Here is a 24,961-nt window from a genome sequence, read left to right on the forward strand (position 1 = left end):
GTTGGTGTGTGTGTGTGTGTGTGTGTGTGTGTGTGTGTTAGAGAGTGCTGTCTGAGCCTGGCGCTTCTGGCATCAGTCCTCTGAGGTCATTTCTATTCTGTTTCAGAACTGTACTATATAAGGGTACAGATTTTCCTTTTTCTCCCTGTACAAATGGTGTCCGTGTACGGTACTAATCAGTAGACATGTAAACACAAACAGCCATACTTAGACCGGGTTTTCCTTCTAGCCTCACCATCTTGGCTAAGCTTCTGTCTCCATTTGTGGGTCGGTGTGGCCCGGGCTTCTGTTCATTACCTCCGTGGCCTGTGAGGCTGTGGGGTGGGGGGTGGGGGGGNCATCTTCACGCAGCTGAAGATCTCAGGAGGGTCTGCTAACATCCTTTTCCGGTGCTGAAGCTGGACTCCCAAGTGAACTACCCCAGATGCACTTCTGTACCCCCAGCTGAGAGGAAGTAGGACTCAGGTGGCAGCAGTTTAGGAGAAGCAGGCGGCAAAAGGACTCTCTTCTAACCCAAATGCCAGAATGCATGTTGTAGACACACCTGAGTCCCTGCCTCAGGGCTGCTGGGGAAAGTCTGCCACACAGGCGTGAGGTGAGTTCTACAGATCTGGTAGCCCACATCGAGGATTCTGAGGATTCTGATCGGATCGTTTTCCCATTTCCTAGAAATGGGAGGAAAGCCTACTGAATTACGGAAATGGCCTGTCAGCCTGGGCCTTTAGGATCGCCCCGGACGCTCTCATCTGAGTTGTTTGTTGTCGTTACCTGCCTGAGAGATGCTGGCGGCCGTGGAGCCATGTGTTTCAGTCCTTCCTTTATGAAGATCTGATAATCACGTGGTAATAGCTCGCTACATGTTCAAATTGAACCAGCAGAGCAAACATACAGTTAACGGAGGGACATTTTTGTCATTCTTTGGCTTGTGTTTATTTGCAAAACTTAATGTTAGTGGAGTGTTATCTGCAAATGGTTCTGTGCGTGCTGGGGTGTAAGTCTGCAGGTGTGTGGGCTTGTTCAAGGCTTGTCCCGCCCACACGGCAGTTAAACCCAGAGGGTTGAGGCTGGGGTGAAGCTGGGAGTCATGTGGATGAAGCCCCCCCAGGAGCTGCTCCTCTCTTGGTCACCTGTTAGGTTTGCATAACCTCGTAAATGAGCACAGGCCCTGGGCCTAGAAAAACAGGGGTGTGGGTGGGTAAAAATCACAGACCTTTCTAGCAGGTCCTAATACGGTCTCTCCAGGGTGGCCTTGAATTTGACAAGGCAGTGAAGGGTTGGTGCTGGCAGGTTTAAGAAAACAGACAAGACCAGGCTGGGGTGCTGACCTAGTGCCTTGCTTCCTTTTCCCATCCCTCCCCTAGACTCCTGGCACCCAGTGTTTGGATTTATTTTTGTACATGTCTCTTCTCTCAGACTAGATTATAAGTGACCTCAGGGCAGGGACCACTTCTTATTCCTCTTGAGAGCTGCTTGAGCTCTGGGTGTGTTTATTGTCAATGGGCACCTCTTAAAGAGCATGACTTGGCTCAGAAAAACCCTCAGTCTACCTGGTGCTAAACTAGGGTGTGTTACTTTGCCGTGTGCCTTCTGGGTAAGGTGAAAGGTGAAACACATCAAGTTCACAGTACAAGTGCAAGTGTAAAAGGTGGCAAAGCTTATAACTTCTTAAAAACCTAACTCTGCCCCTCGGCTTCCAGTGAAGAGTTTGGAAATAGCCAAAGTTTTTCTAAAGCAAGACACAGAACTGTAAAACCAGAAGAGAAAGATGGCTAAGGTGCTTTTTAGAATACGTAAAGAGCTTTTGCAGATCGGTATGGCCAATAATGCAATAGAAAACTTGGCAAAGGAGAGAAACAGGTTACAGTTCACAGGAACAGATACAAATGGTTTTGTAATCACGTGAAGGGGTGCTCACCATCGCTTAATTAAATGCTAATTAAAATAAAAGCTACTTCTCTGCCTATCAGGGAAGGATCAGAAAGTGTGATAGTCTCCGTTGGCATTGCTGTTGGGAAACCCAGTTTCCTGTGCAGGGAGAAGGACAGGTTGACAGGGCTTTGTTCATGGCTCTTTGGGGTTGTCTGAGGATGGGAGTGGATGGGTTGTGCTGTTTTCTGACTCAGCACCTCCGTTTCTAGGATGCCTCTTGCTACTAGAACCAGGCACACGGATGTTCTTTGTGGCTTTGCTTAATTGTAAAAAAAAAAAAAAAAGTCAAAATAACCTAAATGCACATATGCCAGGAACTAAGAAAAATGTACTTCATTGTATTCCCAGATCGTGAACTACTATGCACCCACTAAAAAGGGTAAATAAATGTAAAGGTCTCCGGGGAGGGGGGACACACATTTCATTTCTCTGTCCTTTTGTACTGTTTGAATTTTGTTATTAAAAATAAGCTAAATGATCTGGGAAGAAGGCTCTGATGTGAATGTTAATGCAATCAGTGCTTTTTTTTCCCCACCCCCCTCTAGAGCCTGACAGCATTATTGAAAAGGCTTCTCACTCGGGCATGATAAACCCCAGCAGACAGTGGCAGACACTGAAGCAGAACACAGGGATTGCCCACTTCGAGTATCAGATCCGTGTCACCTGTGATGACTATTACTATGGCTTTGGCTGCAATAAGTTCTGCCGACCCAGAGATGACTTCTTTGGACACTACGCCTGTGACCAAAACGGCAACAAAACTTGCATGGAGGGCTGGATGGGCCCTGAATGTAACAAAGGTGTGTGGGCCTGGGCTGGGTGGGCTAAGAAGCTCAGAGTGGCTGTCGCCACTGTTGGTGTCCAGTTCTCTCCCCACTGGGTCAAGTGGCTGTCTCAGGTGGGGCGGGGTAGGGAGGATCTTTGGTCTGTTTTCTAGGCCTGAGGCACAAGATGTGGAACATAGAAGATACTGTTGGTGCCCTTGGCCCCCACCCCTGCCCCCACTGCTGAATGTTGGCCGCTAACAGCTCACAGCTGTTCCTCCTCTGGAGCATTGTCCTTGGCCAAACAGCCACTCCCTGCCCCTTCCCTCCAGCTCACAGTCTGTGAATGACTGGATGGAGGTACAAAGGCCAGCGCTGCTGGCACTCTGTGCTTCCGTTCACACTCCAGAGCTTCCCCTGGGATCAAGTTGAAGCCAGACTCCAGCTGAGACCCCTGCTCAGCTTCTTCCCTTGCCCCCATCTGCTGCCTTCAGTTCCCTTCTCCTGTACCCAAATCCCTTTCTCAGGCTCTGCTTCTAAGGGAGACCTGACTTGAAACAGATCCCACATGGGACAGGGGTAGCTCAATGCCTGAACCTATCCTGTAGGAAATGACAGCCCCTGGGCTCAGGGTGGCCTTACAGCAAGTGTTCACTGTGCATCTGTGGGGGCTGTGGCATTGAGGGGCAGGGGTGAGTGGTGAACCTGAGCTTACATGCTTGTGTCGATTTGGGCCCGTCCACAGGAGTGTAAGCTTTCAGGTGTGCCGTCTGCTCTCCCAGCCCTCCTGCCGAGATTCAGTGACTTCGCACATAAACCCAGATGTTCACAGAATTACCTGTGGTCTTTACCTTTACAGAACTTCTAATTTATCGCAAACGGGTAATTCTATTTGACCAGAGTAGGCTCTCATGAACATCAGTGCCCTCTGCTAATTTCACACAATTTGGTAAATTCTTTCAAGATCTACCCAAAAAGGGGGTTTTTGAATTGTGACTAAGGAGCAGGGCAAAGAGGAATTTGCAGGTCTCCTGAGCTTTTCTCAAATAACTCGAATTTTAAAAGGATGGCATTTCTGGGATCCAGATGAATGAATTGATAAAACGTAGTTGGTGTTTTAAAAATCAGTAACAATTACTTAAAAATCATGTTTAGTATTTCTTACCATCTGTTCAAAAAAATTATTTTTAATAAAGGAAGCAGAATTGCTTTGTGAGGATACTTTGCATAAGTACCACCAGACCTGGCCCCCAGATTCGCCTGCCAAACGAAGCCAGCCTGCTTGGCTTTGTTAGTCCTAGGGGATTTTTGAGACATCAGGCATTCTAGGGAATGGGGATGTGGGGTTAAGGAGGCAGGGGCTCATGTGAATGCGCCCTGATGGGACTGAGTGGTTGAGATGAGGAAGGATCACAGCTCCGTTTTCTGGGAGAGGGTGGGGATTGACAGGGAGCAGGGTAGCTATTGTTCAGAGAGACTGGAAGACCATCCCCCTCCCCCATCAGCTTGCCTGCATTCTGTTCCCGAGTAGGATCATGTTTTGAAGATCTGCTAGCAGGGCCTTGAAGTTTAAAGCTGGATTTGCTATTAGGGCACCTCCCATCTTCCTCTCCTTACAATGGACTTGACATGAGATCTCTTAAAATCGTGGATTTTGTAGGCTTAGTATACTAGGCCATTCTCATGATGGTGGTGGTGCACGAAACCATGTGCTTGACGCATCCTTCTGTGTTTTGTTGTGTTTTTGTTTGTTTGTTTTTTTTTTACAGCTATTTGCCGGCAGGGCTGTAGCCCCAAGCATGGGTCTTGCAAACTCCCTGGTGACTGCAGGTAAATGACTAAACTTTTTTTTTTTTTTTATCCTGTAATGAAAGAGGGGGACTGAATTGGGAAGACGCCTCTTTTTCTCTGGAAAGCAAGAAAGCTATAAAAAAAATTCAAATAGCACATCCGAAGCTTATTAAATTATACCAGCTGTCTGGTGGAATGTGCACACTTCTCTCTTGGAAAAAAAAAACCTTATGGGCATAGTCAGTGACTTCATGTATTAACTGTTCTGTAAATTGATAACACGTTTTTATAATCTTCCCCTAAAGTGCTAATGGATGAGATGGAGGGATGTGGGTTTCTTTGAGTCTGTCTCCTCCCCCAACCTGGTTTGCCATCTCCTAGCCCTCCCCCACTTTTCCCATCAATGGGGGACAGCGAAGCATTCTTTAGAACGGGATTAGTACAATCTCCTGGCCCCTTTGCAGGCGGGAGCCGGCCGGTGCTGAGAGGTTAATGGCTGCGCTGGAATCTTGTCAGTTGAGCCTGATGAATGTAGACTTTTGCTGCTGGCCTTTGAAGTCTGTTCTTTTATGGTCCCGGACAATGCAGAAGCCGGAGACCCACCCTGACTGGTTCACGATTACAGTTTTTGGAGCCTTCCTTCTTGAAATGTACATTATGCCAATTTGGGAAAGGCTTGTTTTGGAAAATAGTGTTGGTGTCTGTGGCATTTTGACCCAATCTCCCGCTTTACTCTCAATCCTCCCAGATCTTCAGGATTAGCAGATCTAGTGTGACACCTAAAGGACCCTTGGGGCCTCTCACTTTTGCCCCCGAAGCCACCCTGGTTTGAGCCAAGGGAAGCCTATCAAACAGTGGAAACCAATGCTTCTCAAACGGATGTTACCTGGGGCTCTTGTTCTCATGCAGAGCCTGATCCCATAGGTCTGGGCGGGCCCAAGTCTCTGCATTTCTGACAAGCTCCCCAGTGATGCTGCTGTTGCTGGTGGGACCAGACTTGGGAATCGTTGCCCCCAACCTCAGTACTCAGAGTCCCTTGTATTCCCTTGAATTGACTAGGAACTGTCAAAATTTCCGATTCCTGGGTACTGCCCCACACCCACTGAACCCCAGGGTTGGGCCCAGGAATCTGGACTTTGAAGAGCCCACCACGTGACCTTGCTGTTCAGCGTATTTTGAGGACTGCCGCTCTACAGAGAATTCTCTGTGGTCTTCACCTTGCCAGCTATACCAGTGCATCTGTTCCCTCCCCCCCCCCTCCCCCCAGGCAGGCTGGGAGGCTTGACACTGAAGTGAGAACCAAGGCAGCTGGAAGTCAAGTAAGACCAGGCTGACCTGCAATGGTCTCTTCGACACTTCAGAGAGAAGTTTATTTTCTGGAAGGCTGGGGGGATTGGCATGCGAAGCCCCATGGTGGCAGCTGCCTGTAGTATTTAACAGCCTTGCTGTCAAAGGCTGAGCACAGTCCACCTACCTGCGCTCTTCATAATTAAGGGTGTTCTGGAGAAAGATCAGCACTATTAGCCACTGCGGGCCTGCTCTGTGCTCAGATGAGTATCAGCGAGGCCGACCATGATTTCTGCTGCTGTCATCAGAATCGGCACTCACCACTGTGCAGGGGAGGGCCCTCCCAGCCAGAACAACAGGCTTTGTTTCCAGAATTTAGCCCTTTCTCTTTCGAAGTCTCCCTTCCCACTCCCTGCCCAGACACGCACTGGTGCCCTTATTTACTTAAGGTGCGACTTTCCCACACGTCATTTGCATAGTCTCCCCAGCCCATCTTGTTCTGCCTACCTTGAAGGAAAATGAAAACAGAACCTTCTAGCCTAGGAAGTTCAGGTTGTGTCCTGCTCCAGAAATAGTTGAATGGCGAGTTACTCTGTAAGTTGTCTTTTGGGTTATGTATTACAGAGGTGGTGTTTTTTTTGTTGTTGTTGTTTTATCCCCACATGAGAAAACTTCACTGGTTTTGCTGTTCCCAAGTAGACTGAGATTCCTTCTCCTGGGTGCACATGCTTGCTTTATTGCGAGCCTGCCAATAATATCAAACTTAATGATGAATCATCATATGAGGAAAGTCACTTCAAATTCTCATGAGAACCTTAATCATAGATTATTTAACTGGGATAACTTTGTGGATGCCACTTTTAGGGTCAGTATTTTTATTTGTTTTCTTTTGAAGTCATCCATGGCCTCTTGTGGTTTCATTTTTATGCTCGGGGATCCAGCTCTCATTAATTAAGAGGTGAGGTTGGGTCCTCAGCTGCCTCTTCTTGCTTTTATTAGGCAAATGGAAGAGGTGTAGTGATCCTTAATTTGGAAGGGAGTAAGACAGTAAGAATAAGTAGTGCTATTTCCGAATCGGATCCCTCTTGATATTTCAAGCTAGGACTATCCGTCTTTTACTGAATGAACCCCCCCCCCCAACTCCCATGAACTTGAGTGTCCCACTTTTTAAACAGATTTTTTTTCTTTTTTTACTCCTCTGAATGATCGTTTGTCATTTAGACTAATGTTCTGCTTTACATAAAGCCGAATCCTCTGTCTGATTCATTTTAAACCACGCATTCTGGTGGTTCTTTGAATTGGGGTGTGGATGGCTTGTTTGTAGAAGTTAGGAAGTGGTTAGTCAGTGTTCTCAGGGGTTAAGTTGACTCTTGGCCGTGGGTGATTAGCTATTAGCTGGATCCCTATAATTTTCCCATGACAGGGATTTGCTAGCCTGCCTCCAGCTCTCTGGAAACGGAAAGCCTTCCCTTCTTGGGGGTGCTTGTTTTCCAGAGTTACAGCTGAGTGAGTGGGTGGGGGAGGGTGGTGGTAGCTCTTCCCGCGGCTTTTCCCAGGTTCTATTATACACATACTCTGCGCATCCCTGTACCATGTTCACCCCACCTTCACCAGGCTCTCCCGGGGCCCCTTCTGTTTGCCACAGCTTGAGTTTTGAGAAGGCAGTTAAAGTTTCCGAGGGCTTGGAACTCGAGGGGAGGGTGGCTGAGACCCTGCCCCTCCCCCACACCAGGTGAAGGTTTGTTTGTGTTTTTGTTTGGGGATCAAAGGCACCATTTGGCCTCCAAAAGAGTCTGATTAATGAGGCGCTTATAAAGGAAACTCGACTCTGTTCCCCAATACCAGATAAACTGAGTTGACCTTTTCTCCTTTTTGCAAAGTGAGAAATAACTATAAAATGAATTAGCGTAAGCAGCTCTGGTAGTGGGTCGTAAATTATCTATGGGATTGGTTCCAAGTGCTGTTGCCTCCCTCACCCTCTGGCAGAAGTGGGTTCCGAGATCTCAGCTGCCTCTCTGCCCNGGTGTCTTGTTGCATTTTTGCGCGCTGGGGTCGTGACTTGCTGTTTAGACAAAGAGCCTGGCCGCTGTGTAAAAGCTGCCAGCGGGGCCGCGTTTGCGGACTTTCACATGGCTATTGTCACCCGAGAGTCCTTCCTTCCCTCCGTAGCCCGCGGGCCCCGAACTGATTTATTCCACGCCCCCACCCTTGCTCAGGCCTGTGAGCCTGAGAAGAGCGGCTTTGTGAGGCAGCCCCCGCCGGCCTCTCCCCAGACAGCCCTGCTTTTGTCGGGAGTCGCCTGGGAGGGGGAACTCAGCCCAACTACCAACAATGTTTGTTTAGATGGAGCCCCCGCGCAAACCCTGCGGGTCGACTGCTCTGTCCCCAAAAGTGAAAGAGGACTGGAAAGGCCCTGGACTTCTTAGCCTTGTGTTTAAATGGCGTTGTGCTCCCAGATGTTCCAAGAACTAAAGCAGGGTGTGCTGTCTGTCCCCAGGTGCCAGTATGGCTGGCAGGGCCTGTACTGTGACAAGTGCATCCCTCACCCGGGGTGCGTCCATGGCACCTGTAACGAGCCCTGGCAGTGCCTCTGTGAGACCAACTGGGGTGGCCAGCTCTGTGACAAAGGTAGGGTGCTTGGGGACTGGACCCTGGGGCAGGACGGGGCCTAGGGGCACAGAAAGACTTAAGGGTTGGGGCAGCTGCAGCCAGAATTGAGTTTTTACTTTCCTTTATTTTTATTGGCAGGGACTTTAAATTCTGAATGTTTGAATTTGCTTTTAGCGCTATGATTTGGGACATTTTTTTCTGGTTTTATTTTTTAATGTTTATTTTTGAAAGAAAGAGCACGAGTGGGGGAGGGGCAGAGAGAGAGGGAGACAATCTGAAGCGGGCTCCAGGCTCCGAGAGCCTGACGTGGGACGCGGAACTCGAACCCACAAACCGGAGATCATGACTTGAGCGGAAGTCAGACACTTAGCCCCCTGAGCCACCCAGGTGCTCCTTCTGGTTTTATTTTTTAAAAGAGAAAGGGGGTCGGGGTAGGGGTGCAGCTAGAAACATGGCAGGTTAGCAGCCTGTATGGTCTTCTCTGAGCTACTCCCAACCTGGGGTCTTTCTACCAGATCTCAACTACTGCGGGACTCACCAGCCCTGTCTCAACGGGGGAACTTGCAGCAACACGGGTCCTGACAAGTATCAGTGTTCCTGCCCTGAGGGGTACTCAGGACCCAACTGTGAAATCGGTAAGTGGTCCAGGCAGAGTGATGAGCCCTCCCTACCCTCAGCTTGAGAAGAACATAACAACATGCTTAAGGACGCAGAAAAAGATGAAAACATCCTCCACAGTGAAGACTGGTTGTCCCAGCAGTTCTGTGGGTCTTTGAAAGTTCCTTTGAGCAGCTCCAGTGCTTGTGGTGATGCTGACGAGCGTGGGCCGTGGGGTGTTTGCCATGAGGCAGCCTGGCTCGCAGACGCCTGGGAATGTGGCTGGAGACACCCAGGGAGAAAGCGGACTTCCTGTCTCCTAGAGACACAGTGGGCTTATAGCACATGCTTGCTTCCATTTTTTCGAAGCAAGCTTGAGCTGGTGGCCCAGGCGTGGCACTTGGCCGCGGGGAGAGGACATAGGTAGCGACAAGCGGGAGCCCCTTGCTGACTGCCCTCCTGGTTTTCGCAGCGGAGCACGCCTGCCTGTCTGACCCTTGCCACAACAGGGGCAGCTGCCGGGAGACCTCGCTGGGGTTTGAGTGTGAGTGTTCCCCAGGCTGGACGGGCCCCACGTGTTCCACGAGTAAGTCTGGGTTGTGGCCTGTGTCTTTTCCAGAGGACTAGATACAGGGTTGGGGGCAGGTGCCTGGGCTCGGTTCAAGGTCAAGTCTCAGTGATGGGTCTGTCTTGGTGGGAACGGTGGGTGCTGTAAGCGGTCTGCTGCGGAGGGGAGTCTGGCTTGGGTTTCTGGCCTTTGCACTGGAAGCTTCCCGACACCCTCATCCTCCTGTGCTAAGTTAGCACGTGTATCTGGTACAGGAGAACCTTCTCCATTGGAGACCTCCATCCTTTGCCTGTGCTCCCTGGAGCTCTGCCTCCTCGCAGTCAAGTCCTGGCTCTGGTCCTTGCAGGTGTGGAGAGGCTGCCTGCGGGGGAGGCTGTCATTCCTGAATTTCGTCATGGGTGCAGGTGGCCCCCAAAGAGGGACCTGGCTACAGGGTTGTCGTGGCTATGAGGCCTGGCTGCACATCAGAACCACCTGGGTGCCAGGCGATGCAGATACATCATCCCCACAGTTTCCCTTTGGAATTGGGGAGCCCCCATTCTGTAACAGGCACCTGGGTTTCTGAGGTGCAGCCAGGCCTGAGAACCACTGTCCTCAGCACCCTGAGTGCAGCATGCACGGTGGAGAATGTGCGTTCTGGGGTCCGATCACGGGGACGGGCATGGTGGCCCCTGCCTGCCTCTCGTGGGACTGGTCCTTACCTCCTGGTGCCCTGTTGAAAGGGGACAGCAGCAACTGCCATCTCTTAGGGTTGTGAGGAACCAATGAGCGAATTCACAGAGGGAGCCTGGTACTTCAGAAGTGGGCACTAGGTGAATGAAGAGGCCGCTATAGTCTAGTGCAGAAGGGGGTGCGGTGGGGACCCCAGGTATGGAATTTTGGGAAAACTCTGTGAGCAAAAAAGAATAAAGAAGAGTTCTTTTTCCTTACTACTTCTGAGCTCCCCCTCAGCTGTGCTGGAACTTTTCTTTAAAGATAAGGAGTAGGCAGAGCTAGGTGAGCCACGTTGCCCATGGGCTGATGCTCTGGGGAGATCCGGCTGGCTCTCCCTGCTGCTTAGGTTGGGGATTAAATGAACTGGGGCACTGGAGGATTTAAAGCTAAAATCAGGCCTTATCGTCATAGCGGTCACTTCTAGCAGGTGTCTGGCTCTTAAGTGAAGGCCCCTCGTGCAAGGGTTGGCATTCAATTATCTAATTGTCAAATGGACTGAGATTAAATTGCCAACCCTTTTCCCTTTTGTCCAACAGACATTGATGACTGTTCTCCAAATAACTGTTCCCACGGGGGCACCTGCCAGGACTTGGTTAATGGATTCAAGTGCGTGTGCCCACCCCAGTGGACTGGCAAAACGTGCCAGTTAGGTAAGGAAATTCCTGCGCCGGCGTTAGCTTCAATGATCAGAGCTGTTACGGGAGATGAGCCTGTAGCTGGTGGTGTGAGTCTGCACACCATCCTGCTAAAAAGTAATTTATTGTCAGGAGTCCAGCGGGCCTGGGAGAGAGAACTCGAATGCAGATGGCCTCGCCCTTTTAGGCCCTGTGGGAAAGTCGTGGGATCCCTTGAACCATGTCAGTCGTCTGTCCAAGGAGTGTTCAGCTGGGTTCCAAACGGGGATGGTCTCATGAGGAATGAGCTGTCTGCATTCTTGCTGCCACACTTAAATCCCAGCAACTAGGCTGCATGGAGGGTTGTACAGCAATGCCTGGTGGCTGTCTGCTCTTCCGGCTGGGGGCCAGTTGTGAACCAACAGCCGGAAAGTTATCAATTAGCATACCTTATTGGATAATGGCTAGGGAGAGGGATCAGCTGCTCAAAATAGAGGGAACCTAGTATCTGGGATTTAACTAGGTTATTAGCAGTCAGAGACAAACTATTGCTAGGGTGTTTTTTGGGATGTTGGGGGAAGTGGGGTAAATCTCCATTTCTCACTGCTCTCCCCGTTTCCTTTCAGATGCAAATGAGTGTGAGGCCAAACCTTGTGTAAATGCCAAATCCTGTAAGAATCTGATAGCGAGCTACTACTGTGATTGCCTCCCAGGCTGGACGGGTCAGAACTGTGACATAAGTGAGTACCTTTGTTTCGATTTTGATTTTTGTGAAATTTGGGTATTGAAGGCTTTGTCAGCCTGTACGCCGGCTCCAGCTGTAAGACTTGAGTGATAAAAGGAAACCCTCAGAGTGGGAATGTTTTTGGAGAGGGAGTGATCAGTGCAGAAATGAAAACATACACTTTATCAGGCTCATTAGCCGGTAAAACAGCCATATTCTGATAAGGTGGCTAAAACAATGATGTGAAGTTTCACTCGCTCAGTCTGGGGGAATTAGGGAGGGTTCCCACCCAGTGTAATAACCTTCTGTCAGGGGAAGCACACAGGAAATCTGATTTGAGGCTTTTATCTGTCTTGAGCGGAGAGCACTTTTCAATTAAGTCCAATTTCAATGTAAATTGCCTCTTTAATATGATGACTTGTTTATTTTTTAGATATTAATGACTGCCTTGGCCAGTGTCAGAATGATGCCTCCTGTCGGGTATGTAAATCTTTGCTTAAATGAAAACCTTAATGATTGACCCGAGTCTGTGAGATTGATGTGACCCAGGGAGAGCTCTGTCCCTCTGAGACCAAAAGTGCAGGTGAAAAGTGATTCTCTGGAAGTTTCACTTGGGCTCGTGTGACCCCCAGCCTCCTGGGAGCCATCTGGAAAGCCTGCACGTAGAAACTCCCCTCCCTCATCTCGGGAGGCAGGCCTGGTATTGGGCGATTTCAGTGAATCCGTGGAAGCGGCAGCGGTCATGCTAGACCGCCGAAGCCTCGTGCTTGTGGAATACATAGAAAAAAAGCATGTGTTTCTCCCCCCCTCCTTCTCCTCTTCCAGGATTTGGTTAATGGTTATCGCTGTATCTGTCCACCTGGCTATGCAGGCGATCACTGTGAAAGAGACATCGATGAATGCGCCAGCAACCCCTGTTTGAATGGGGGTCACTGTCAGAATGAAATCAACAGATTCCAGTGTCTGTGTCCCACTGGTTTCTCTGGAAACCTCTGTCAGGTGAGCGGTGTGAGAACCTCCACAGGCCCAAGTTTCTATAGCAGAGCTCCCTCTACCTCCTCTCTCTCCCTCCCCCCGCCCACCGCTTCCCCNTCCCTGTTCCCCCTCTGACTCTGTAACGGCCATCCAGTGACCAGGGACTCCTGCTAGGTGAACGCAGGTGGAAGGACCCGGAGGAGAGGTTTTCTTCATACTGGCAGCAGCTTGTCCATTTGACTTGGTGCCCCCGCCTCCATGCTCTCCCACTCTGCCCTGTTTTTCCCACGCATACCTGGACAATCTCTAGGACATACCTGTATATTACGTAGAGCGTTCTGCTAATGGAAGCAGGTGAAGGGGTCGGGCTCCAGCATCTGCTGCCCCCGAGCACTTAATAATCACACCTTTGTTTCCTCCCCCCCCACCCCCGCTCCTGCTCCTTGCAGCTGGACATAGATTATTGTGAGCCCAACCCCTGCCAGAATGGTGCCCAGTGCTACAACCGCGCCAGCGACTATTTCTGCAAGTGCCCTGAGGACTACGAAGGCAAGAACTGCTCCCACCTTAAAGACCACTGCCGCACGACTCCGTGTGAAGGTACCTCCCCAGCCTGCGGTCCCGGCTGCTCTCCAGGGCTCAGTCCTCTTTCCCCATTCGCCCGTGCCCCTCAACTGTCTCAGACGCTGTGTAGGTGAGATCAGAACCCCCTCGCCTGACGGCTTGGGAAAACCAGAACGTGTGGGGACAGTCCACTGAGGCCCGCCAGTGGGACAACCGTGTCCTGCTCTGGGGTGGGCCGACGTGCAACCCTGACACATCCCTCACAGCAGTGCTGCCAGAAGAACTTTCGCAGCAGTGGAGGGGCAGGGAGGGTAGCTTTCAGTGTGACTCGCAGGCCAAGCGACTGTGATTTCCTAAATTTCAATCGATTTAAACTTAAACAGCCACCGCTGTTAATGTGGCTGTTATCAGGGGGCACAGTCTTCAGGTTCTCTGTCGTTCACTGGCTTTAGTGTGACTGAATAGGAAGGAAAGCTGGTCCTTCTCCTGTAGCAAGATTTTGCGAAACCGATACCAAAGGTAGGACGAGAGGGGTCCTCAGATGACACGTAGGCTTCTTAGTTACGTAGGGAGAAAATGCCTTAAGTGAACAAACAAAAACCACTCGTCTGTCTGGAGTCTCCACTTTGCCTGTCAGTGTGACCTGGAACGTTGCCAGAGTCTTGGCCCTCAAGGTGCCTCTTGATTTCTTCCCCTCATTAGCCGAGGGGTGGCTGTCCCCAGGAAAGCAGGCGTGGTGTGGGTCCTTGCCTGGGGAGTGCTGTGTCCTACGGGTCCGCGGCTGTGATCTGATCCCGAGTGTGTCTTCTAGTGATTGACAGCTGCACTGTGGCCATGGCTTCCAACGACACGCCTGAGGGGGTGCGGTACATTTCCTCGAACGTCTGTGGTCCCCACGGGAAGTGCAAGAGTCAGTCAGGAGGCAAATTCACCTGCGACTGTAACAAAGGCTTCACTGGAACGTACTGCCATGAAAGTAAGACCCCTCTTTGGGGAATGGGGCAGGGTACCCCTACCCCGCCTCTGCCCAGCGCAGGGAGCATTTGAGCTTGATTCATTTCCGTCGAGACCAGTGAAAGTTGACTGTTAGATCTAGGATCTAAGACTGGGATGTGTTTATAAGGTCACTGACACTTCTGACCCTTCAGGTCGTTTATGTTAGAATGTTCTGGAATCTGACTAGTTTAGGTGGTCCTGCTTTTTGTAGGAGTTTCTTGTTGACTCCCTCCAAGTAGCTTAGCTTATGAGGCATTAAATGAAACAGATAAGGCATCCTCTGGTGCCACCTGGCACCTCATTTTCTCACGGGGCGGTCTTTGGACCGGTGCCTGGCTATGGCATTAGTTGGCCTTTATTTACCAGCTTCGTCTTCCTTTCACAGATATTAATGACTGCGAGAGCAACCCCTGTAAAAATGGTGGCACTTGCATCGATGGTGTCAACTCCTATAAGTGCATCTGTAGTGACGGCTGGGAGGGGGCCTACTGTGAAACCAGTGAGTCTGGGGTCTTCTTGGGCTGGACAGCTCTGGGATGCTGGGGTGAGGGGAATCCTTGTTAATGGGAACCTGACCGTAAGACCCCCACAGTGCCTGTCCTGGCACAGCACTGCTTGTGTCCTGTTGAATGCAGAAGGCAGCCCGCGGGAAGGAATGGCGGCTGAGGAGCTAGAGAATCGGGCTATGATTAGGATAAGTTTCCCCGCTTGCAGAGAAAGTAATCCGCCTGTTTTGACTGTAATTTGGGCCTGTCCTGATTTTAATTCCCGTGGGACTGACAGAGAGAGGCCTGCCCCTATCTTGCCACCTCATGGTGTTAAAAGTAACTCACTCTTAGAAAGGAGTGAAGGTGTTTAAGTCCTGGGGTTGCTCAGCTGGTGTTGGACCTGCCACTGGAGAGCAGCGGGCGGAGGCAGCCATCACTGGTGCAGGGGTGCGGCTCTTCTGTGCCGGGCACGGTCCTGGAAGCATCTTCAGCTGGGTGTCTCCTCTTTGATTCTAGACATTAACGACTGCAGCCAGAATCCCTGCCACAATGGGGGCTCGTGTCGTGACCTTGTCAACGACTTTTACTGTGACTGTAAAAACGGGTGGAAAGGAAAGACCTGCCACTCGCGTAAGTGGTAGCCGGCTAGGGCCCCGTCTCTGCGACCCCTCCCACCCTCCGTCTTCTGCGAGGAGGGGCTGGCCAGGGGCTCACGCGGAGATCCTCCTCCTCCAGGTGACAGCCAGTGTGACGAGGCCACGTGCAACAACGGCGGCACCTGCTATGATGAAGGGGATGCTTTCAAGTGCATGTGTCCCGGAGGCTGGGAAGGGACGACCTGCAACATAGGTAGTTTTCTGCCTCACAGGGGGTTCGCGGTGGCCATGGTCTGGGCACCTGTGACTTGCCCTGGTGGGGCTGGTTCTGGCCTCTCCAGACGCCTCTGGATCCTCAGGGATGGTGGTCCTGTCTGTCCTTGTCTCGTAGCCCGGAACAGTAGTTGCCTGCCCAACCCTTGCCATAATGGGGGCACCTGTGTGGTCAACGGCGACTCCTTCACGTGTGTCTGCAAAGAAGGCTGGGAGGGGCCCATCTGTACGCAGAGTGAGTGTCCCCTGCCCCACCGCCCTGAACTCTCCGAGGGCTGCAGGAGCACATCCTGACACCCTCGGGGACTCGAGATGGAAACCAGAAGCAGAGCTGTTTGATGTCTGCTTCTGCATCACCTGGGTCTGTTCTAATGCACTTGATGGACTGCAGCCCTGACCTGGGCATGAGAAAGTCGCCGTTGAGATAAGTGGAGACAGATGGTGTCTCGGTTCCCAGCGTGGGTCTGACCAGCAGCCTGTCTCCTTCCATTCTCACAGCCCCCTTCTCGCCCTGACCGGGGCCTCTTCCTGTGTAGTGTCCCACGGCACATGGAGCAAAGTGTGGTGCAGGCCTGGTTCCAATTGAGCAGAGGTCTTAAGCGCATTTTGCTGGTGTTAACTATAGCTCTATCATATGGGTATTATGGAAATCAGTGGTGTTTCTACTTAGGCTTAAAACGGCTTTGCCTGGCGAAGGCCTTGCTATTAAGTTGTCTTTTTTTATGTTGCAGATACCAATGACTGCAGTCCTCACCCCTGGTAAGCATGGCCACATCTTAAGCCAGCCCTGGTTGGCCACAGTGTGCATGGGCATCACCAGGAATCTTGTCTAAGATGCAGGTTCTGATGCAGGAGGCCTGGGGTGGGGCTGCAGACCCTGCCTGTTGACTAGGCTCTCGGGTGCTGCTGGTCAGGACCTCACTTTAATTAGCCACGTTGTGTCCTCATTTGGAGCAGTGATTCTCAACCGTGGCTGTGCATGAGAATCACCTGGGCAGCTTTTAGAAGTCTCAATGCCTGGACTGCAGGGGAGACTGAAATTAGACTCTCTAGGGGTGGGACCCAGGCATCAGTATTCTTAAAGCTCCCCGGGTAGTGGCGAGTGTGGCCAGGGGTGGGAGCCACTGAATGGAATTGGCGCGGCTACCTGCCACTAACCGGCTGGAGGAGTCCTGGATCGGTAGGCTGTTACTGAGCAGTTTTTGCTTTCTTCTCAGTTACAACAGCGGCACATGCGTGGATGGAGACAACTGGTACCGGTGTGAGTGTGCCCCGGGCTTTGCTGGACCTGACTGCAGAATAAGTAAGGACTCGCCCTCGCTGGTTTCCCCCATGGCTGGCTTTCCCCCAACACCAGCCGTTGGCTTGAGACTTTTCGTCTTGAAAACATTTAAGGTCGCTGCTCCCTCCAAGTGGCCCTGATAGGCAAGTTAGCCTCCCACCTCGAGCTGGGATTGAGATAGCTCTGGCTAGAGCTTCGCAGGCATCTGCTAGACCTTCTCCGGGTGGCACAGCCCTCTTCTAGGGAAGACGGTACAAGCCACAGAATCTGACCATTAATCTACTCTGAGGCCATAAGGGAAGAGTGTGCTTTTTCCCAGGGCTACACTAAAATTATGGGCCAATGGACATTACCCACAGAACTGAGCTAAGGGCAATGGAAAGGACTAGGGTTGTGGTTTCCAAAGGTCATGTCTTGGTGACATGATTAAAATGGGAGACGAGCAATGAAGTCTGTTGGGATGCTTTTAAAGTTGCTTTATTGTGAGTCTTTTCCTACTTTTTTATGTCATTTTTTGCCCCTCCCCCAAAAAAGCGATAGTTGGGTTTTGTTTTTTTTTTTTTCAGTTCCCAAATTATTTGAAATTTCACTAGTGCTGGAGATCACCAAGTCAGGGACTGACTGGTCTTCAGCACTAATGGGGGTACATTCAGTCTATTTCACATTTCTAAAATGTGCTGGCAAACTGGGGTCTTGGCCCACTGCTTGTTTTTGTAAATAAAGTTTTATTGGCATACAGCCATACTCACTTATATATGGTCTTGCTGCTTTTATGCTCCAACAGCGTTGAGTAGTCATGACAGAGCTCACATGGCATGTAAAGTTTAAAATATTTGATCCTTTTGAAACTTTGCCAGCCCTTGCTCTAAGTTGTGCTATCTGGTAAAAAAAAGAACTAAAAATTATGGCCTCCTGGGGTACCTGGGTGGCTCAGTTGGTTAAATGTCTGACTTTGGTTCGAGTCATGATCTTGAGGTCTGTGGATTTGAGCCATGTGTCAGGCTCTGCTCACAGTTCAGAGCCTGGAGTCTGCTTGGAATTCTGTGTCTCCCTCTTTGCCCCTCCGCCGCTCAGAGTCTGTTTCTCTAAAACAAAAACAAAACCCTGCAACCTCCTAAAAAGATTTTCATCTCCTAAGTCAGGCTAATGGTGATCTTTGTGGGGCAGTGACTGGTGGAGTTTTTGGGGGATACTGATGATCAGTTTCTTTATTTGGGTCCTGGTTACATGATAATTCATCAAGCTTACACTTGGGTTTTATATGCTTTTCTATCTGTATGTTAGGTCAGTAAAAACTTAGAAAAACATTATTGCTTCCCATTGGAGCCTAAACTTGAACTGCATTTCTCCTAGACATCAACGAATGCCAGTCCTCACCCTGTGCCTTTGGGGCAACCTGTGTGGATGAGATCAATGGCTACCGGTGTGTCTGTCCCCCAGGGCATAGTGGTGCCAAGTGCCAGGAAGGTATGTGGGTCAGGCTGTAGCTGGCTGTGTCTTGTGGGGTGAGCGGGCACTGTGCTCAGGAAGAGAAAGAACACAGAGGGGAATATGCAGAGGGGGCTTCAGGGAAGGGGAAGCTTAAGGGGTCTCCTACAAACAGGGCAGCTGTTTTTAGTCAACTCCTCAGCAGTTAGGTGGTTATGCTGTATAACAAACCATCCCACAATGTGTGGTTTACAGCAGGCATTTATTTGTATTGATCGAGGGCAGGCAGAATGATAACGTGCTGCCGGGTGGGCTCAGGCCTATTCTGTGTGTTTCCTCACCCTCCTTGGACCAGCAGCCGGATCTGGCAAATGGCAGGCTTGCAAGAAGCCAAGTTCAACCATGAGAGACTCAGATCCCATCACATCCTCTAATGCTGCAGTGGCCCAAGCAGGTCACAGTGCCACATGCAATGGCAGCAGGAGAGGGAAGAACACCTGCCCTGTGCTGGGGTAACAGTTGTCACAGGGCACAGGTGTAACCCCTTCTCTAACAGGGAGGGAATGAAGAGTGGAGAGAAAGGTCTATAGACAAGGAAACCCCTTTGACTCCTGCATTTCTACCTTTTAGTTTCAGGGAGACCTTGTATCACCATGGGGAGTGTGATACCAGACGGGGCCAAGTGGGACGATGACTGCAATACATGCCAGTGCCTGAACGGAAGGATCGCCTGCTCGAAGGTACAGTGTGGGGGATGCCACAGATCACCTGCGTTCGGGAGTTGCCAGTGGGTGTTTGCCCTGAGCCGCCTGCTCCCTCTCTCCCTCTCCCGCCCCCTCCAGGTATGGTGTGGCCCTCGACCTTGCTTGCTCCACAAAGGGCACAGTGAGTGCCCCAGTGGGCAAAGCTGCATCCCGATCCTGGATGACCAGTGTTTCGTCCGCCCCTGCACGGGTGTGGGCGAGTGTCGGTCTTCCAGTCTCCAGCCCGTGAAGACCAAGTGCACTTCTGACCCCTACTACCAGGAGAACTGTGCAAACATCACCTTCACCTTCAACAAAGAGATGATGTCGCCGGTACGGAACTACTCCATTCTTATTTTGAAATGGAAGCGTGTGTCTGCTGCTTCCAAAGCAGAACGTCACCAGCTAGTATCTTGTTCTCCTTAGCTTAAATTCCTGACTTCCAAGGACCTCAGCCTTTTCTTTTTCTTCCAGTATTTTATATGTGTCCCTTTTAAATGTGATTCTAGGGTCTTACCACGGAGCATATTTGCAGTGAATTGAGGAATTTGAATATTTTAAAGAATGTTTCTGCCGAATATTCAATCTACATAGCTTGTGAGCCTTCCCCTTCTGCGAACAATGAAATACATGTGGCCATTGTAAGTATAAGACCCAGTCAGACTTAATTATGTGACTGCAAGGTAGTTAACAAACTTGAGTTAGCCAGGATCCAAATGCAGCAAAGCTGCACTCACATGTTTAAGTAAATTTGAATAAAGGCTACTGTGGAGTGCGGCCCCGGCCCTCCATCTGACAGTTCTCCTTTTTCCCCAGTCTGCTGAAGACATACGGGATGATGGAAACCCTATCAAGGAAATCACTGACAAAATCATAGATCTTGTCAGTAAACGTGACGGGAATAGCTCACTAATCGCTGCAGTTGCGGAAGTGCGCGTGCAGAGGCGGCCTGTGAAGAACAGAACAGGTAGGTGGGAACAGTCCCTTTGAGTGAGGACGCACAAACTGCTCTCATCTCGCCATCCAACCAAACCAGCTNGGCGACCTCTGCAGAATGTGTTTCTAAGGCAGAGCGCACTGTAGCGTCTCAAGCTCTGGCCACACCAACCCTGCTGTGGCATTCTGGAATCATGGGATGGCGTAGCCTAAGTCCCGGGAACACTGGTTTGCTAGGCAGCTCGTTGGCCATGCAGGACATCCAGGCTCCCCTTTTGACCATCATTGTTGTAGCTAGGTGAGAATCGGGGTACATGAGCATCTGGGACACTCGAGCTCTGCACGTTCAGATCAGGTTTCTGGTCATTCTGAAAATCGGACCCCATAACGAGCTGCCTGAGTAGCCAGTCTCCCCTGGACTGAACCAGATGCTGCTCTCCCCACACGGAGTCAGGAGCCTGTAGGAGCTGCTGCTGTGCCTGGTCTCTAGGGACAAACGTGTCAGGGTCTCCAAGGGCCCAGGTCCTGTACTTGCTTATCAAGCTGTGAAGTGACAATATGTCGTTGTGAAAAGGGACTTGTCCCCAGTGCACCCCTTTTAGGGACTAGGGACAGGGGAACCACTGTCAGTATTCTTTTGTTCATGCGATAGCTTGCTTGCTTTTCTGAGAGTTCATTAGTTTTGTGCCCGCCGTACAGATTTCCTGGTTCCTCTGCTGAGCTCCGTCTTAACTGTGGCTTGGATCTGTTGCCTGGTGACTGCCTTCTACTGGTGCGTGCGGAAGCGGCGGAAGCCCAGCAGCCATGCTCGAGCCGCCTCGGAGGACAACACCACCAACAACGTGCGGGAGCAGCTGAATCAGATCAAAAACCCCATAGAGAAGCACGGGGCCAATACTGTCCCCATCAAGGATTACGAGAACAAAAACTCCAAAATGTCGAAAATAAGGACCCACAACTCGGAGGTCGAGGAGGATGACATGGACAAGCACCAGCAGAAAGCCCGGTTTGCCAAACAGCCGGCGTACACGCTGGTAGACAGAGAAGAGAAGCCCCCCAACGGCACGCCGGCCAAACACCCAAACTGGACAAACAAACAGGACAACAGGGACCTGGAAAGTGCCCAGAGCTTAAACCGGATGGAGTACATCGTATAGCAGACGGCGGGCACCACAGCCGCTAGGTAGAGTCTGAGGGCGCTGGGGGCTTGTAGTTCTTAAACTGTCGTGTCCTATCCCAGTCTGAGGCTGTCGTTGACTTAGAATCCTGTGTTAATTTAAGTTCTGACAAGCTGGCTTACACTGGCGATGGTAGTTGCTGTGGTTGGCCGGGGAGGCCCACGCTGCGTCTCACGGCTATGCAGAAAGCAGCCCGAGTGCCCCGGTGCACAGGCCCCGCAGCCGCCACCTCTCGGACCAGGCTCCCAGGAGAAGGCCCGGCCCCTGGGCCCCGAGCTTCCACCTCTGCCGGATGCCCCGATGGTGATGCAGTCTTAGGATCATAGTTTTTATTTATATTTATTGACTCTTGAGTTGTTTTTGTATATTGGTTTTATGATGACGTACAAGTAGTTCTGTATTTGAAAGTGCCTTTGCAGCTCAGAACCACAGCAACTATCACAAATGAGTTTATTATTTATTTTTTTTATTGTATTTTGTTGTTGGGGGAGGGGGGACTTTGATGTCAGCAGTTGCTGGTAAAAATGAAGAATTTAAAGAGGAAAAATGTCAAAAGTAGAATTTTGTATAGTTATGTAAATAATTCTTTTTTATTAATCACTGTGTATATTTGATTTATTAACTTAATAATCAAGAGCCTTAAAACATCATTCCTTTTTATTTATATGTACGTGTTTAGAATTGAAGGTTTTTGATAGCATTGTAAGCGTATGGCTTTATTTTTTTGAACTTATTTTCTTATTACGTGTTGCCTATAAGCCAAAATTAAGGTGTTTGAAAATAGTTTAAGACAATAGGATGGCCTTCAGTGCCTGGAATACTGGCGGAATTTTTTCTTCTTTTTTTGTACGACGTCAGATGTTTTAAAACACCTTCTATAGCATCACTTTAAAACACGTTTTAAGGACTGACTGAGGCAGTTTGAAAATTAGTCTAGAAAAGGTTCCTTTTTTTTTTTTTTTTTTCCTTTTCCTTTTCTGCTTTAGACTTGAAAAGAGACAGGCAGGTGATGGGCTACGCAGCAGTTTAAGGGAACAAGCTGAGCTCTGACTTAACGTAGCCAAAATGTGAGTGGTTGAATATCGTTAAAGATAACAAATCAATTGTGTGAAGGTGGAAGCACACCAGTTTTATTTTGTAAATTCTGATTTCTTTTCACCATTCTTTGTAATACTGAACCACTTGTAGATTTGATTTTTTTTTTTTTGTTATCTACTGCATTTAGGGAGTATTCCAATAAGCTAGTTGAATACTTGAACCTTAAAATGTCCAGTAAGATCACTGTTTAGATTTGCCATAGAGTACACTGCCTGCCTTAAGTGAGGAAATCAAAATGCTATTATTACAAAGCTGAAGACCCAAAAGGCTTATACAACAGAGGAATTTTGTTGGTTCACCACTGAGACCGTGAAGATACTTTGTATTGTCCTATTAGTGTTATGAACAGAAAAAATGCATCTTTGATGTGTTGTTCCTGGCAATAAATTTTGAAAAGTAATATTTATTAAATTTTTTGTATGAAACCTGGAACAGTGTGGCCTCTTCTGAGCTGCTGGAGTGGTGCTTGGGCCCGTGCCTTTGCCACCCCGCTGAGTTCTGGGGGGTGATACGTAGGCTGCGCTGGATGGGGACACCGAGGAAAAACCGAAAGCCTTGTCGACCACAGAATTCAGTCAAAGTTGTCAAAAAACCACGGGCTGCTGTGAAGCCAGGGCTGTGAGCGCCCCATCTCGGGGGGGTGGGGGGCCTTGGTTCCCTTGTTATTCGACAGCAAGTGTGAATACTGCTTGAATAAACACCACTGGATTAATGGCCTGTAGTGTGGAGGTGAATTGTTTGTGAGCACTCATGGGAAATGCCCACCTCACTAAAAGGGTTTTTAAAAAGCTTAGAATTAGCGTTGGGGGAGGAAGAGGGAGATTCAGGGCTTTCGAGCTTTTCTTTTTTTTTTTTCCCCTGGCTACTTGGATTAATATTAACGTCCTGCCATCATGTGAGACCATACCCTGGTGGCTTCTGTGCAAGCTCATGCCTCCAGGGTGGTTTCCTCACGGCATGAGAGGTGACAGTTACAAGCTTCTGGGGTTAGAGCCATCGACTCCTCAGCTCTTTCCCAGGCAGGCCTTCCGTGAGCTTCCAGAGGCCAGCCATCACGACCTGTGAAGGACACCCGAGAACTGTGGTTCTCACTGCGGCTGCTGGTCCCAGAGGCCAAAATGGCCCTGCCCCCGCATCACGGGTGGAGGTGGGGAAGCGTGGTCTCTGGTACCTCTGCAGCCTGGGATGAGCCACGGTGACAGGCACGTGGACGGCTGGCAGTAACCTGCTGGAGTGGCCAGGAGTCCCCTGCTGTTCATTAGCCAAAGCTCCTCGGAACTGTCCCCCAGCACCGCACCACTCGTGCCACCACCCACCTCTGGCTTCCAGAGCGTCTTTCTTTCATTCTTGGGGAAAGTTTTCTTCTACCAGGCTAAGAACTACGTTCTCTGGTGGGCTTCTTGTTTAAGAAGGGGCAATGGGCTTTAAAAATATCTCTGGCTTCCTTTGCCTGAGCACTGAGAGTCTGAAACTGTGTTCTGGCCGGCCGGGAAGGCAGCTGGAAAGACCCGGACAGCGGTGAGGCTGGATTCCCATGACATGTCCCTGCCCTGGCGCAACAGTACTTGCTGTCCATAGTCTCTGCCGGCGGGGGTCAGAGGCAGGGTGAAGGGCTCTGGAACAGAGGCAGTGAGCCAGGACACAGGCTGGGTTAGCAGTGCTGAATTCGAACACCATCCTAAAGCAATACCTTGCTCCAGTGGTTTGTGAACTTAGATTTTTCAGGACCCCAGAATTCCTTGGGTAGTTGCCAAATGCTTTTGTGCCAAGAAAGAAAAAACGTTTAATGAGCCTCTGCCATTCTTTATTCCAGGAGGGAAGTGATCTTGAGATTCACATTTGTTGTTGTAAGAAGTCTTCTCAGTAGTAAGACGGCAGAGATCAAGCTCCTCTGGGCATGGCTCAAAGCCAGGACCTTAATCGTAAAGGGCAATTTCCCCCTTTCTCCAGGTAGAGGTAATCAGGCAAGGGAGCCCTAGTTATCTTGGGGACAGGGTGGAAAGGAAGGGAATCCATACCTTTCCATTCCCCATGGATGTTTCTGGCCTTCTTTAAGCAAACCCTGGAAGAGAAAGAATTTTCTGTCTGGAAACTTGACCGACTCGGACTCTAGCATGAGACCATACCATGAAGCTCTAGGAAAGAATTCACTTGAAGCTGGTTGTGCTGTCATTCTAGACTTCTGCAGTGTAAAACCAGGATAGAAAAGGGGGTGAGTGGGTATATCTTAATTGACTAAAAGTCCAGTGAGACTGGGCGACAATCAGAAGCATGACTTGTAGGCAGGTTTCTCTTAATGCAGACTCCCAGGCCCAGTGCAAGTCATCAGTGTAGGGCCAGGGAATCTGTATTTTCAACAAGCTCTCTCCCCTCCCCCCCTTCCTCTCTGGGATACGTAAAATTTAAGAACAACTCTACTAAAGTACTAAATAAAGTATAAGCTCTTTGTTAATTACAATGTTTTTCCTCCTTGTTAAACTGAAGTAGCCTGGAAGCCAGTTTGTTGCTAAATTGCCACCTGACATCATTTTTAAGTAAAATAATTATACTGCCCCTTGTGCAAGTTGTAGTCATATTTATTGGCTGATCTGACGGGTCAGTGAGTCAAAGTTAACTTATTTGGTAATATTTCTTATGGACCAAAGAGCCAAGGAGATGAGAGCATGGGTTTCCCACCTTTCTAAACTGTACACCTGTCTACCCAAGAGTGAGCAAGCGTGAGGCTAAAAAGCAGTTGCCTTTATTATTTTTTTTACAAATAGTTTATTGTCAAGTTGGTTTCCATATCACACCCAGTGCTCATCCC

At 49.9% G+C, this 24,961-nt stretch overlaps 1 protein-coding gene across 1 annotated transcript in view; it reads left to right on the forward strand.

Moving 5' to 3' along the window:
* The window catches only part of JAG1 (jagged canonical Notch ligand 1), a 35,464-nt gene extending 12,588 nt beyond the window's left edge, over positions 1 to 22,876 (forward strand). The window contains exons 5-27 of the mRNA XM_077753746.1: positions 2,475 to 2,729; positions 4,463 to 4,523; positions 8,269 to 8,399; positions 8,897 to 9,016; positions 9,451 to 9,564; positions 10,797 to 10,910; positions 11,501 to 11,614; positions 12,032 to 12,078; positions 12,424 to 12,597; positions 13,023 to 13,173; positions 13,949 to 14,113; positions 14,519 to 14,632; positions 15,138 to 15,251; positions 15,357 to 15,470; positions 15,609 to 15,725; positions 16,222 to 16,249; positions 16,708 to 16,793; positions 18,126 to 18,239; positions 18,831 to 18,940; positions 19,043 to 19,276; positions 19,453 to 19,584; positions 19,760 to 19,910; positions 20,579 to 22,876. Coding sequence (XP_077609872.1) covers positions 2,475 to 2,729; positions 4,463 to 4,523; positions 8,269 to 8,399; positions 8,897 to 9,016; positions 9,451 to 9,564; positions 10,797 to 10,910; positions 11,501 to 11,614; positions 12,032 to 12,078; positions 12,424 to 12,597; positions 13,023 to 13,173; positions 13,949 to 14,113; positions 14,519 to 14,632; positions 15,138 to 15,251; positions 15,357 to 15,470; positions 15,609 to 15,725; positions 16,222 to 16,249; positions 16,708 to 16,793; positions 18,126 to 18,239; positions 18,831 to 18,940; positions 19,043 to 19,276; positions 19,453 to 19,584; positions 19,760 to 19,910; positions 20,579 to 21,036 — 3,218 coding nt within the window. The 3' untranslated portion in view covers positions 21,037 to 22,876. The remainder of the gene's footprint in view (positions 1 to 2,474; positions 2,730 to 4,462; positions 4,524 to 8,268; positions 8,400 to 8,896; positions 9,017 to 9,450; positions 9,565 to 10,796; positions 10,911 to 11,500; positions 11,615 to 12,031; positions 12,079 to 12,423; positions 12,598 to 13,022; positions 13,174 to 13,948; positions 14,114 to 14,518; positions 14,633 to 15,137; positions 15,252 to 15,356; positions 15,471 to 15,608; positions 15,726 to 16,221; positions 16,250 to 16,707; positions 16,794 to 18,125; positions 18,240 to 18,830; positions 18,941 to 19,042; positions 19,277 to 19,452; positions 19,585 to 19,759; positions 19,911 to 20,578) is intronic.
* The last annotated feature ends 2,085 nt before the right edge of the window (positions 22,877 to 24,961 follow it).

This window comes from Crocuta crocuta, unplaced genomic scaffold (assembly GCF_008692635.1).
Source record: "Crocuta crocuta isolate KB4526 unplaced genomic scaffold, BGI_CrCroc_1.0 scaffold82, whole genome shotgun sequence".
NCBI lineage: Eukaryota > Metazoa > Chordata > Mammalia > Carnivora > Hyaenidae > Crocuta > Crocuta crocuta.